At 44.2% G+C, this 11,243-nt stretch overlaps 1 protein-coding gene across 1 annotated transcript; it reads left to right on the forward strand.

Moving 5' to 3' along the window:
* LOC107122968 (vomeronasal type-2 receptor 26-like) lies at positions 1–10,704 on the forward strand. The gene is made up of 5 exons (XM_015426120.1): positions 1–258; positions 4,666–5,541; positions 6,147–6,368; positions 7,761–7,887; positions 9,803–10,704. Exons 1-5 carry the CDS (start codon positions 1–3, stop codon positions 10,702–10,704), a joined length of 2,385 nt encoding a protein of 794 aa, XP_015281606.1.
* Positions 10,705–11,243: the final 539 nt, after the last annotated feature.

The following is an 11,243-nucleotide window of genomic DNA, read 5'->3' on the forward strand; positions in this document are numbered from 1 at the left end:
ATGGTATTTGCCATCAAGGAGATCAATGAAAATCCCAGGCTCTTGCCCAATGTCACCTTGGGTTTCCGTATCTATGACAACTATTTGAATCCAAGGTGGACCTATCAGGCCACACTTCAACTTCTGTCTCCCTGGACCAGATTGGCCCCCAACTACAGGTGTAACAGCCAGGACAACCTGTTTGCAATTACCGAAGGACTTTCCTCTGCAACCTCCTACTTGATACCAAGTGTTTTGGGCATGTACAAGATTCCTCAGGTAGGATATATCTGCTGAATATGAAAAATTGTGATTCACTTTATTCTGGTTTAACAGCCAATTAGCCATACACCAAAAATATTTAAGAATTAAAAACAACGACAAAGAAAAAAATTGCCACGTCAGCCATACATACTTTACAAAAGTCACTCAGAAGTGGCTGAATATCGTAACTGCCATTTAGCAAGCAGCTTCTCCCTGGACAGTGTGTCTGGAAAACTTAAAGAAAACATACGCTAACAAATCAACCGTTGGCAAGGAACAATCACAGAAAAATTGTTCTAATGGAATCCCAGCCGAAGGACTCTTCATGGGTGCTGTAGGAAGTGCCCTACAGCATGGAAGCATGAATGACCTTATTAATTTAGGTTTCTGGTCACTTCTTGGGACTTCCGTTATCGGAACGAGTTTGCGATTGTGGACAAGAGATGATAGAAACTATGGATCATATAATGCTTTTTTGTCCTAAGTGGAATAAGGAAAGAGAGAGATACATCATTCCCGTACAATCTTCATTTATGGCTTTCAGAAGTGGCTGAATATCTTAAATGCCATTTAGCAAGCAGCTTCTCCCTGGACAGTGTGTCTGGAAAACTTAAAGAGAACATACGCTAACAAAGCAACCATTGGCAAGGAACAATCACAGAAAAATTGTTCTAATGGACTCCCAGCCGAAGGACTCTTCATGGGTGCTGTAGGAAGTGCCCTACAGCATGGAAGCATGAATGACCTTATTAATTTAGGTTTCTGGTTCATCAGCATATAAAGATAGGGTGGGGATTCAAATTTGTCTACATATTTGATTCCCAGGTGGAGCAGGGAACATTTCCATCTGAATTTTAATTCACACATTCTTGTATACTCAAAGGTGGCTATGTATTCTGGAGATAGAAATGGCTGAATTTTATATAATACGGCAGAAGGAAAATCCAACTAAAAGGAAAATGATCCGTACGACTCTTTCATACCTTGTAAAACATTTTTTTTTTCATGGTAGATATAAAGTTAAAGTTATGGATCTGAGAAAGGAAAGCATCTCTGTAATAGCTTTGGTCGTAGTCATGAACGGTGTTAATTCTGTTTTTCAGATTTTTTAAAAAAGTTTTTCATATCCTTTGTTTTCTGTGTTTCTGAATCTGAAAGCCAAGGTATTAATTACATGAACAGACTGTGCCCACTGATCATCTCATACTACTGACTGGAACCTGCAAAATAATATGTCTCCTTTCAAAGTCAGTGTTCTCCTTCTGTGGAGTTCAAAGTAGTCTCCCAGCATCAGTAGGCATTGGGATGCCCCCCTCCCCTCCAGCTTTCATAAAGGAGCACAAGGCTCTGAGTCGACAAGAATAGAGCAGATCTTTCCAGGGGTGGGGTGGGGACACAAAACTGGGTGGAATAAGGAATCTTTCCAGGGGGCTGGAACAGGTGCTTCCCCCCCTTTTTTTTGTTGTTGTTGAGAAAATGGCACTCAACATGTGAGGAACCATTTCTGACTCTGAGTTTTTTTGGGGCAAGATTCCTCTGGTAGGACGTGTCTGCAGAGTACAAAAAAACCCCTGTGCTTTATACATTCTTTTTATATGTAAAAGTGACTGTGCATTGTGGAGACAGAAATGGCTGAATTCTGTTTAAGAGGACAGAATGCTATTTAAGTTAGGAAGAGGAAGAGGAAGAGATTGGATCTATACCCCGCCCTTCACTACCCAAAGGATCTCAGAGCAGCTTACAAACCCCTTCCCCTTCCCCTCCCCACAACAGACACTCTGTGAGGTAGGTGGGGCTGAGAGAGCTCTTGACAGAAACTGCTCTTTTTGTCAAGAACGGCTCTTATTATCAAGAACAAGAACAGCTTAGTATTATTGATCTGAGAAAGGAGAACATTTCTAGATCATATACCAAATTTGTTTGGTTCCTTCAGATGTTTTTTAAATGTTTTGCATATCCTTTAATTTCCACATTGTTGAAACGGAGTAACAATATGAAAATTACTTGAACATACTGTCTCCAGTTCTCCATCTCATACTAATTATGGGGACTGAAAAAATAATATCTTTCCATGCAGCATCTATTTCACCCTTCTGTGGACAGTTTCTGGTTGGTAGCCATGTTGATCTGCATTAGAAGAGAAGATTTCAGTCCAGAAGCACCTTAAAGGCCAGCATTTTCCCCCTCCACGGGGGTAAGCTTTCAAGAGTCATCCGATGAAGGGAGTCTTGACTCTTGAAAGCTTATACCCCGAAAGATCTCTGTTTGTTTTTGAGGTGCAACTAGACTTGAGTTTTGCTGTATGTGTGCAAAGTCCAGGCAAAGAAGTTTTTCACCCAACCTGAGTAGGTGCAGAAATATTTTTGGCCCTTTTTTCCGCTCAGGACAGAGAATAAGGTTCAGTGGGCCAAGCAGGAGCCAGGCACCTCATGCCACCCAGCTTGGGGCAAGGAGGCATAGCGCAACTATTTAAGCTTGCTATTTTTGATATGTAAACTCCATTCATCTAATAGCTGTCAAGTGTGTTTAAATCACAAAGGCCTTTTGACTGAAAAGATTCCTGTCACCAAAGGGGTAAAACAGAGATGACTCCTTGTGCCTGCTCTTTTCAATTTGTTTATGTTTGACTTGCCAATATATCTACATTTGAAGACCATGCACCCCTCACCCCCCGGATTTCATCTGAAGAAGGGAGCTTTGACTCATGAAAGCTTATACCCTGAAAGAACTCTGTTCATTTTTGAGGTGCAACCCCATATGTGTGATGCAAAGTCCAGGCAAAGATGTTTGTTCCCCAACCTCAGCAGGGCAGAAATATTTTTGGCCCCTTCTTCCTTCCACAAAAGAGAATAAGGTTCAGTGGGGAGAGCAGGAGCCAGGCACCTCATGCCCCCCAGCTTGCAGCAAGGAGCTATAGCGCAGCTATTTAAGCCTGGCCTGCATTGTTTGGAATAAGGAATCTTTTCTGATCATCCAATAGAGAAATAAGTCCGCCCTCTAATATCCCCAAGTGATGACAGGACTGGAGGAAGGGATCCAACTTTATGAACCTTGGTACAAGGTGCCCCCACCTATCCTGGTCTCCACTGTTTCCTAAGGGGGGAATGGGGGATCTTTCTGGGGATTTGGAGAGGGTGACTTTGCAGTGAATAGCACTGAAACTGCACGATAAGAAGATATGTGTATGATTGAACAATGAGGAACTCTGAACCAGGAGGAAAGTGTATATGTTGGTAAGTCCATGGTATGTCAATGTCTAATGCAATATAAGTTTTAAATTTCTAAGCTTCCAAGTATATAACCAGAAGATGGGTTAGTAATTGTATATATACTAAAAGAAAGGCCCATTGCGGCCCGAAATGCAATGGGCTTCTAGAAGAGGACCTGGGCGAGCGTGGCGTCGTGAAGGAGCCGTGCTCCCTCCCTCCCTCCCTCCCGCAGCCCCGGTTGAGTGTGAGGCGCTCCACGGCCCCTTACCCACCTGGAGCCACAGAGGAGCACGGGTCTGGGTGTGTGCCAGTCCCCGCTGGTAGCCACAGGTAGTCAGCGGCGGGACAGAAGGTCACCGAGAGGCCACACCATCACCGGAGCCAGCGCATGGGCCCTGAGCGACATGGAGTGAGGGAGGGGCAGAGGAGCGTGGGTCCAGGCAAAGCAGCAGAGGCTGGCGTCAGGGTAGCAGGTGCCACGGCACAGAGGCAGGAAGAGCCGCCAGACCTGGGAGAAAGTGGCAAGAAGGCAGGGCGCCGGGCAAGCAAGCCCTTTCGGCCACTGGAGTGCGCGCCACCCCAGTTGCCTCACAACCTACTAAGGCGGAAAGCCTGGGTGGCAATTCTGTCAGAGGGTGGGCAGGCCAGCCAGGCTCAGCAGAGGCCCCCACCCAGCAGGGCCTGCAGCTTTCCCGGCTTCGGCCACACCAGGCGAGGGAGCCATGGCTGCCTCCCCCCTCCCTAAACCCAGCCGGGCCTGGCGGAGGGAACCCCACCCAAGGGTATGCAGCCAGGCCGGTGGAAGGCCGTGCCGGGTGAGAGAAGTGCAGTGCAGCTGCCACCTCCATCCCTGAGGCCAGCCTCTGTGCATCTCCCCACCGGCCAGTCGCCAGCAGCTCTAGGCGCGCACGGGGCAAAGTGGCGAGGTGCGTCCCTCCCCCCCCAGCCAATGACATACCAGCAGTCTTAACTGGTAGCTGGTGGGCCAATGGCTGAGGGAGCACATTTTTTCTCCACACCCCATAGGCCAGGGGCCACCCCAAAACAGAAATTTTATGATAATACGTGAACCATTTCCAATCTGGCAACATTTTTGTCTCTCATCTCAAAATCACAAGAGAATTAATTAAAGCAGGACTCTGAAGAAGTGCCAAATAAATATAATGAATTAATAAATGACATATTTCTGTCTGCCCCTTCAATTTATTCTTAGCTCTCTTATGGCTATTCTTCACCAGCTGTGGAAGACACTCAGTTTGTTTCCTTATACCAAATGATCCCAAATGAAGCCCTCCAATACAAGGGGATTCTGCAGTTACTTCTCCATTTCAACTGGACATGGGTTGGGTTCTTTGATGGAATTCGTATGAATTCAGAATGGTTCATGAAGCATATGGTTCCTGAATTTTCCAAGAATGGCATCTGTTTGGACTTCATAAACACAGCCTATAACTATGGTTTAGATAAAGATGTTAGAGAACAAATAAAATGGTTTGGAAAAGTGTATGATAAACTCATGAAGACCAAAGCCAATGTTTTGATTTTTTACGGAGATCAGGATGCCATGTTTTTTTTCAGGCTATTGCTAAGAAATACAAAGTATAAAGATCAGTTGAAAAAGCCAAAAGGAGAAGTCTGGCTTCTCACAGCCCATGTGGAACTAACATCACTTCCCAGCACTAGGCACTGGCTTAGGCAATACTTTCATGGTGCGTTATCAGTAGCCATTCACTCAAATGAAGTTCCAGGATTCCAAGAATTTCTTCTAAGAAGAAGTCCTTCGAATAATAAAGGAGATGGTTTTCTCCAGGACATCTGGGCACTTGCATTTAGCTGTGTATTCCCCAATTCCTTTTTCAGAAATTCTCAGAACTTTATATCCACTGGCGACTGTACTGGAGAGGAAAAACTGGAAAATCACCCTCTGCCTTATTTGGAAACGAGCATGACCGGCCAGAGCTATACCATCTACAATGCTGTCTATATGGTGGCCCATGCTTTACATGCGATGTATTTGTCCAAATCTATGTCTAACAGAATAATTAGAGAAGGAAAGAGAAAGGAGCTTCAGAATTTACAGCCATGGCAGGTAATGGCAGAAAGACTCTAATATGAATGTTCATTGATGTGTCATTGAGAGAAATCTTAAAATGTTGAAGGACAACTGTAAGTGTTTTAGGATTTCTTCCTTCTTATCCTGTCTTATATTAGACACAGAGTGGGATTTTTGTCACAGGTATCCATGTCTTCCCTTGTACCAGGATGGGCTCTCTGGGTGGCATTTAAGCACTTTTGGCAACCCAATTAAACTACAAATGTTGTTTGCTCATACCTTTGTGCCTTCTATATTCTGCATTTTTATGGTCTGCAATGGGTCTCCATTCCTTGGGGACACTGTCAATGAACTTGGCCACCACAGCCACATGGCAAGATATTTTTAGTATAAAGAATAAAGAGGCATGATCAATCCATGGCAGATGTAAGCATCTAAGTACATAGTTGCAAAAGATTCTGTTCTATTTTTTCCAGTTATATAATTTCAGTTGAGTTCTGATATTCACAGCATGGCTCTTGCACAGGATAAATCTAGCAATATAGTGATAAATGTTCATATCACGTTTTGAATAACTCTGGTCCCAGATTCCTGTAGCATGTTCTTTTTTTCTTAAATACCCTCTTTGCTCTTCAAACTAGCTTCACCAGTTCCTCAGAGATGTGTCATTTAATAACACTGCTGGGGACAATGTTTCCTTGGTCCAAAATATGGAAGGAAGATTTGATGTTATCAACTGGGCCACTTTACCAAACCAATCTTTCATTAAACAGAAAGTTGGAAATATTGATCTCCAGGCTCCAGCAGACCAAATACTCTCCATTAATGAGGATATTATTCTATGGGACCACTGGTTTAAACAGGTAGGACTGAAATGATAGGGGTGTTTTTATTTGAGGAACATTGTTATATTGCTGACAGTGTTTTGTCTATTTTTTGTTTACATATTGGGGGGAAACTTTGCAGTCAACTACAAGTCTCCTCCTTGTAATGCAACTCCTGCATTTTAATGCCTTGAAAAAAAATGTCCACCTGAACATTTCTGTAAAACAGATTTCTGCCTAATAATACAGTTCAGGAGGACCGTAGCCTGGGACCCATATATAGATGAAGGAGATTCTTGGCAATTATGAGCACATGCACCAACTCACATCTTTTAAAATATATTTCCGTGGTGTCATTCACATCTACATTTCAAACATTCCTAGAGACTCCAATTGACAGTGGGACAGATGGTATATAACTACTTTAATCCTTTTAATCCTTTCCCTTACTAAATGCGTTGTCCAGTATGCTATGACTCAAAATGTTTCAACACAATGTGAAGTATGGCTAACCATTTATATTACTCTAGTAGAAGATTCAGAAAAATGGACACATGTTTAGAAAAATCCGGTCTGGCAGAGGCCGTTCCGCAGGGGCGTGGCTCGAGGGGCCGCCTTTGCCGCCCCGCATGGAGCGAGGCAGCACGACATCCGGGGACAGCAGGGGGCGGGGCCGGATGTTTCCTCATACCGGCCTCTGCTCCCGCCTTCATTCGCCTCGCTGCGCGCAGCCCACCCTCCCGCCCAGTTTTACAGTTCAGGCATTTGCTGGTCATCCATTGGGGGGCCAAGTAGGAATTTTTTACCCTCTACCTGATTGGCTCGTGGTCGGGGGTGTTTTTTGCCTACTTTGAACTGTAGTTGTAGCGAAGGTTTTTGATGGGTGGTTGCATGTTAAATAGGTGGTCACTTTAGTTGGCAGGTTGTTAGTCTGCAGATTGCGGCACGGTGAGCACCGGCGTATATCCCGTTTGGGAATAGGGGTCTTGTCGGTACAGTCTTTGGGCCTCGCGGCCTGGGGTGGGGAAAGCAGACCGCCTGAGGGTTTGCCCGGGATGTCCCCCTTTGAGCCTCGCGGCTCGGGGGTGGGTTTCCCTGGCAATTACCCTAGCCGTGCTGGCTGAAGGGAAGGTGATTTAATCGCCTTGCCTTCAGAGCTGGGTGCTCGCCCTAGATCATCATGGCAAGGGAAGGGTCGGCTGACCCGTAGCCTTGCCAGGCCGCAATTCTGCCATCCTGTATGTATGTTGCCGTTATGCTTCCAGGTTGTTAATAAAAGTGGCCCGTTAGTACCCCATATGGTTGTCTGTCTCGTTATTCCGGATGGGGGGGCAATAGCAGTCTCGTTGCATGCCGTGTTATTTTCTGAATCTAGAAAAAACTCTGAGCTCTTCTTAATATCGAGAGTCTCTTCTTTCATTAATGCATTAGAGACGGCCTCATTCTGTATGCACTGAGAGCTGCCATCCTGGATACAGGAAGAAAAAGAAAGAGGGGAATCCATTCTGCTGTTACGATTGTGCTCCATGTCCAGAGGGGAAGATATCTGTTCAGAAGGGTGAGAAATCTACTGGAAGGTTTTTGAACAGATGGACTGTAACAACACCAAAAAATGAACAAACATGCAGGATCCATAGACATATTGAAGGTTCTCCATACTCTGGTTGACATTGGTAATGTTGCACAGTTTACACCATCTAGAGAAGTGGGGTTAAACCCCAGTGGGACACTAGTGACCACATGTCTTGCTGAGGTCATCCTGCCAAGGGCAGTGGCTCTGACACCAGCCATAGAATGAGGATAAACAAAGGCATCTTGAAAGCCAATTGTGTGGCCCTTGACAAGTATCTCAGGGTAGGGATGCTAGCTTCAGGTTGGGAAATTTGGGGGATAGTATATGGGGAGGGTGAGGTTTGAGGAGGGAATTCAATGGAGTAAAATGCCTTAGAGTCCACCTTCCAAAACAGCCCTTTTCTTCAGGGGAGAGGATCTGTTGGCTGGAGATCAGTTGTAAGCAATGTTCCCTCTAAGCTGTGGAGTCCTGTGAGCAAAAATTCTCCTTTGTGAGCTGCTGGCATTAAAGTTCTGAGTGAGTGATTTGGCTACTGCATACATTCGTTTGCTCTGGAGCCATCCTCCCTGAGCTAAAACAAAAATGTGTGAGCAGGAGGCTAAAAAACTGTGAGCTAGCTCACACTAACTCAGCTTAGAGGGAACACTGGTTGTAAGCTCAGGAGATCTCCAGAAACCACCTGAAGGCTAACAACCATAGCTTAGAGTGGGGATGATTCACCTGGGCCTTTCCCAGTCATGAAAGCGGGTGGGGACCAGGACCTGGAAGGTGAGGGGACACAAATCAAGTGGGACAGGCTGCTGTAGTGTAGGCTTCATGTGTGGGGATAGGATTAAAAGGAATAACTTAGTGAAGTTTGGGCCTGGTTAATAAGAAGGGGGAATAAAACAACTTTCACTCTAGAACTCTGGAGAAGATGATTGGTTACAGTGTAGATGGGAAAGGAAGAGGCAATAAAGAATTCCCCAAAAGTGAAATTGCTGCACCAGTTTACTACCTCATATTTGTTATTTACACCTTGGACCTACACGGAATAATGCCTCTTCTTTAGCCTAGTGTGATCACCACACTGCACTATGGAACCCTGTTTGGGAGTGGGCCCAGAGTGAGATACATCCATTCCTTACAACATTATTGGGCCATTTCTTCACTGTAGACTACAGCCAAGTTGTGATGGATTGAGTAGCTATCAGTGGAAGCGAGCAGAAGCAGACTAGATGGAAACCAGCACCTATATAAATGGGCTGTGTATTCCTGAAATACTGCCCGCTCTGACCCTTTTGATGCTCTCATATTTATTTGGAGAAACATTTGAATGCCTGGTTCTGGGGGAGCCCCACCCTTGCAAAGTTCCTAGCACCAGCATGATGACATCACCCATAACCGATGACATTGCTTTTCCAACATTGGATGTGATACTCTAGGTTTAAGGCAAAACTCTATGGTTTTGAGGCCAAAAGTCCCATAGAGTTTTGCTGAAAACCTAGAGCATCACCCCCAATGTTGGAAATGCAATTACACTACTTCTTGTGGCATGCGTGCAAAGCACACGAACCAAAAGATCCTCAAGGTGGAACCAGGAGACCCTCCGCCAGCAGCAAGGTAGAACCTGGCAACGCTAGGCCTATATGAATAGGCTGCGTATGCCTGAAATAATGCCAGCTCTGACCCTCTTTATGCTGTCCTTATAGTTCTTTAGATGAACATTTGAATACCTGGTTCTACTCATAAAATGACCTAACGAAGAGTGAATGCTCTTGCTGACAGCCTGGACCTAACATGCCACTGTCAAGTGCTTTTAAGATGATACATTAAGAGGCCATTCTGGCATAGAATGCATTCATACCTATTTATACTGCCTCATATTAGCATTCTTGATTTTTTTTCTTTTCTTTTTCAGACATGGCTGACTGTTTTGGATGCACAGGAGACCATTATCCAAACAAGGAAAAGAATTTTTGCATACCCAAGGTTGTAACTTTTTTGTCTTATGAGGAGCCTTTGGGGACCAGTTTAGTCCTGATTACTCTACTGTTTTCTCTGATCACGGCTCTCATCCTAGGACTGTTTACCAAGCACCACAACACTCCCATTGTCAAAGCCAACAACAGAAGTCTCACGTACACTCTTCTCCTCTCCCTCTTTCTCAGTTTCCTTTCTACGTTTCTATTCATTGGCCAGCCTGAGAAGATGACCTGTCTTCTCCGACAAACTGCTTTTGGCATCATCTTTTCAGTGGCTGTTTCTTCTGTGTTGGCTAAAACGGTCACCGTTGTTCTAGCTTTTTGGGCTACCAAACCGGAATCCAAGTGGAGGAAGTGGGTGGGGAAAAGATTGGCCAAATCCTTTGTTCTTTCTTGCACTTTTATTCAAGCGGTCATTTGTGGTCTATGGTTGGCGGTCTCTCCCCCTTTTCTAGATTCTGATATGCAGTCAGTCACAGAAGAAATTATCCTGAATTGTAATGAGGGCTCAGCTATCATGTTTTACTGTGTTCTGGGCTACATGGGCTTCCTGGCCACTGCCAGCTTATCTGTGGCTTTCCCAGCTAGGAAGTTACCTGACAGCTTCAATGAAGCCAAATTCATCACCTTCAGCATGCTGGTCTTCTGCAGTGTTTGGCTGACCTTTGTTCCTACCTACCTGAGCACTAAGGGGAAATACATGGTGGCTGTGGAGGTCTTCTCTATCTTAGCCTCCAGTGCTTGCCTGTTAGGCTTCATCTTTCTTCCAAAATGCTACATTATTGTTCTCAAGCCTGAGCTCAACCACAGGGGCCATCTTATAAGGAGGAAACACTGAAGATATTAAGTACCTCCTACATTATATCAATGGTGGTGTAAAATCTGGGAAAACGTCATCATGCAAAATAATTCTGAGCAAATACATATATCAGAGAACACAGATTATAATAACACTTTATTAGAATGCTGGCTTCATTTTTCCGAATTTACTAAGGGAAATGAAAAACTAAAGAAGAAGATCCCTTCAAAATACAGAACTCTAGCATTATTATAAGACTAAAATGTTTACGGTTTTGTACCTTATTGTTCCTATAATTTGTTTTATCATTCTTTCAAAATATGTCAGTACAATGTATTACTATGTCATGCTTTGTAATACTACTTTAAACATCAAAATAAAAGTTTTTTGAAACAAAAATCCCTCTCCAATTTTGCCTAGGTTCGGCCACACCAATTATATTTCAAATTGAAGTTCATTGGGCTCCACCCAGAAGTTATTAGAATTGAATTGTCACAATGTGCATAGTTTTCTATTGCTTTTCAGTTGCAACCATTTTTACCACAAGCACCAAGATTTATTTGGTAATTCTGAATTTA

The sequence above is a fragment of the Gekko japonicus genome, unplaced genomic scaffold (assembly GCF_001447785.1).
Source record: "Gekko japonicus isolate JY-2015 unplaced genomic scaffold, Gekko_japonicus_V1.1 scaffold171, whole genome shotgun sequence".
Classification (NCBI taxonomy): Eukaryota; Metazoa; Chordata; class Lepidosauria; order Squamata; family Gekkonidae; genus Gekko; species Gekko japonicus.

What these genes read in the sequence shown, in the direction of transcription:
- LOC107122968 (XM_015426120.1), top strand. Translation starts at nt 1, where the DNA reads ATGGTATTTGCCATCAAGGAGATCAATGAAAATCCCAGGCTCTTGCCC. An exon ending in GCATGTACAAGATTCCTCAG is followed by an intron (nt 259 to 4,665) that starts GTAGGATATATC and finishes ATTTATTCTTAG; the next exon opens with CTCTCTTATGGCTATTCTTC. An exon ending in GAAGATATCTGTTCAGAAGG is followed by an intron (nt 7,888 to 9,802) that starts GTGAGAAATCTA and finishes TTTCTTTTTCAG; the next exon opens with ACATGGCTGACTGTTTTGGA.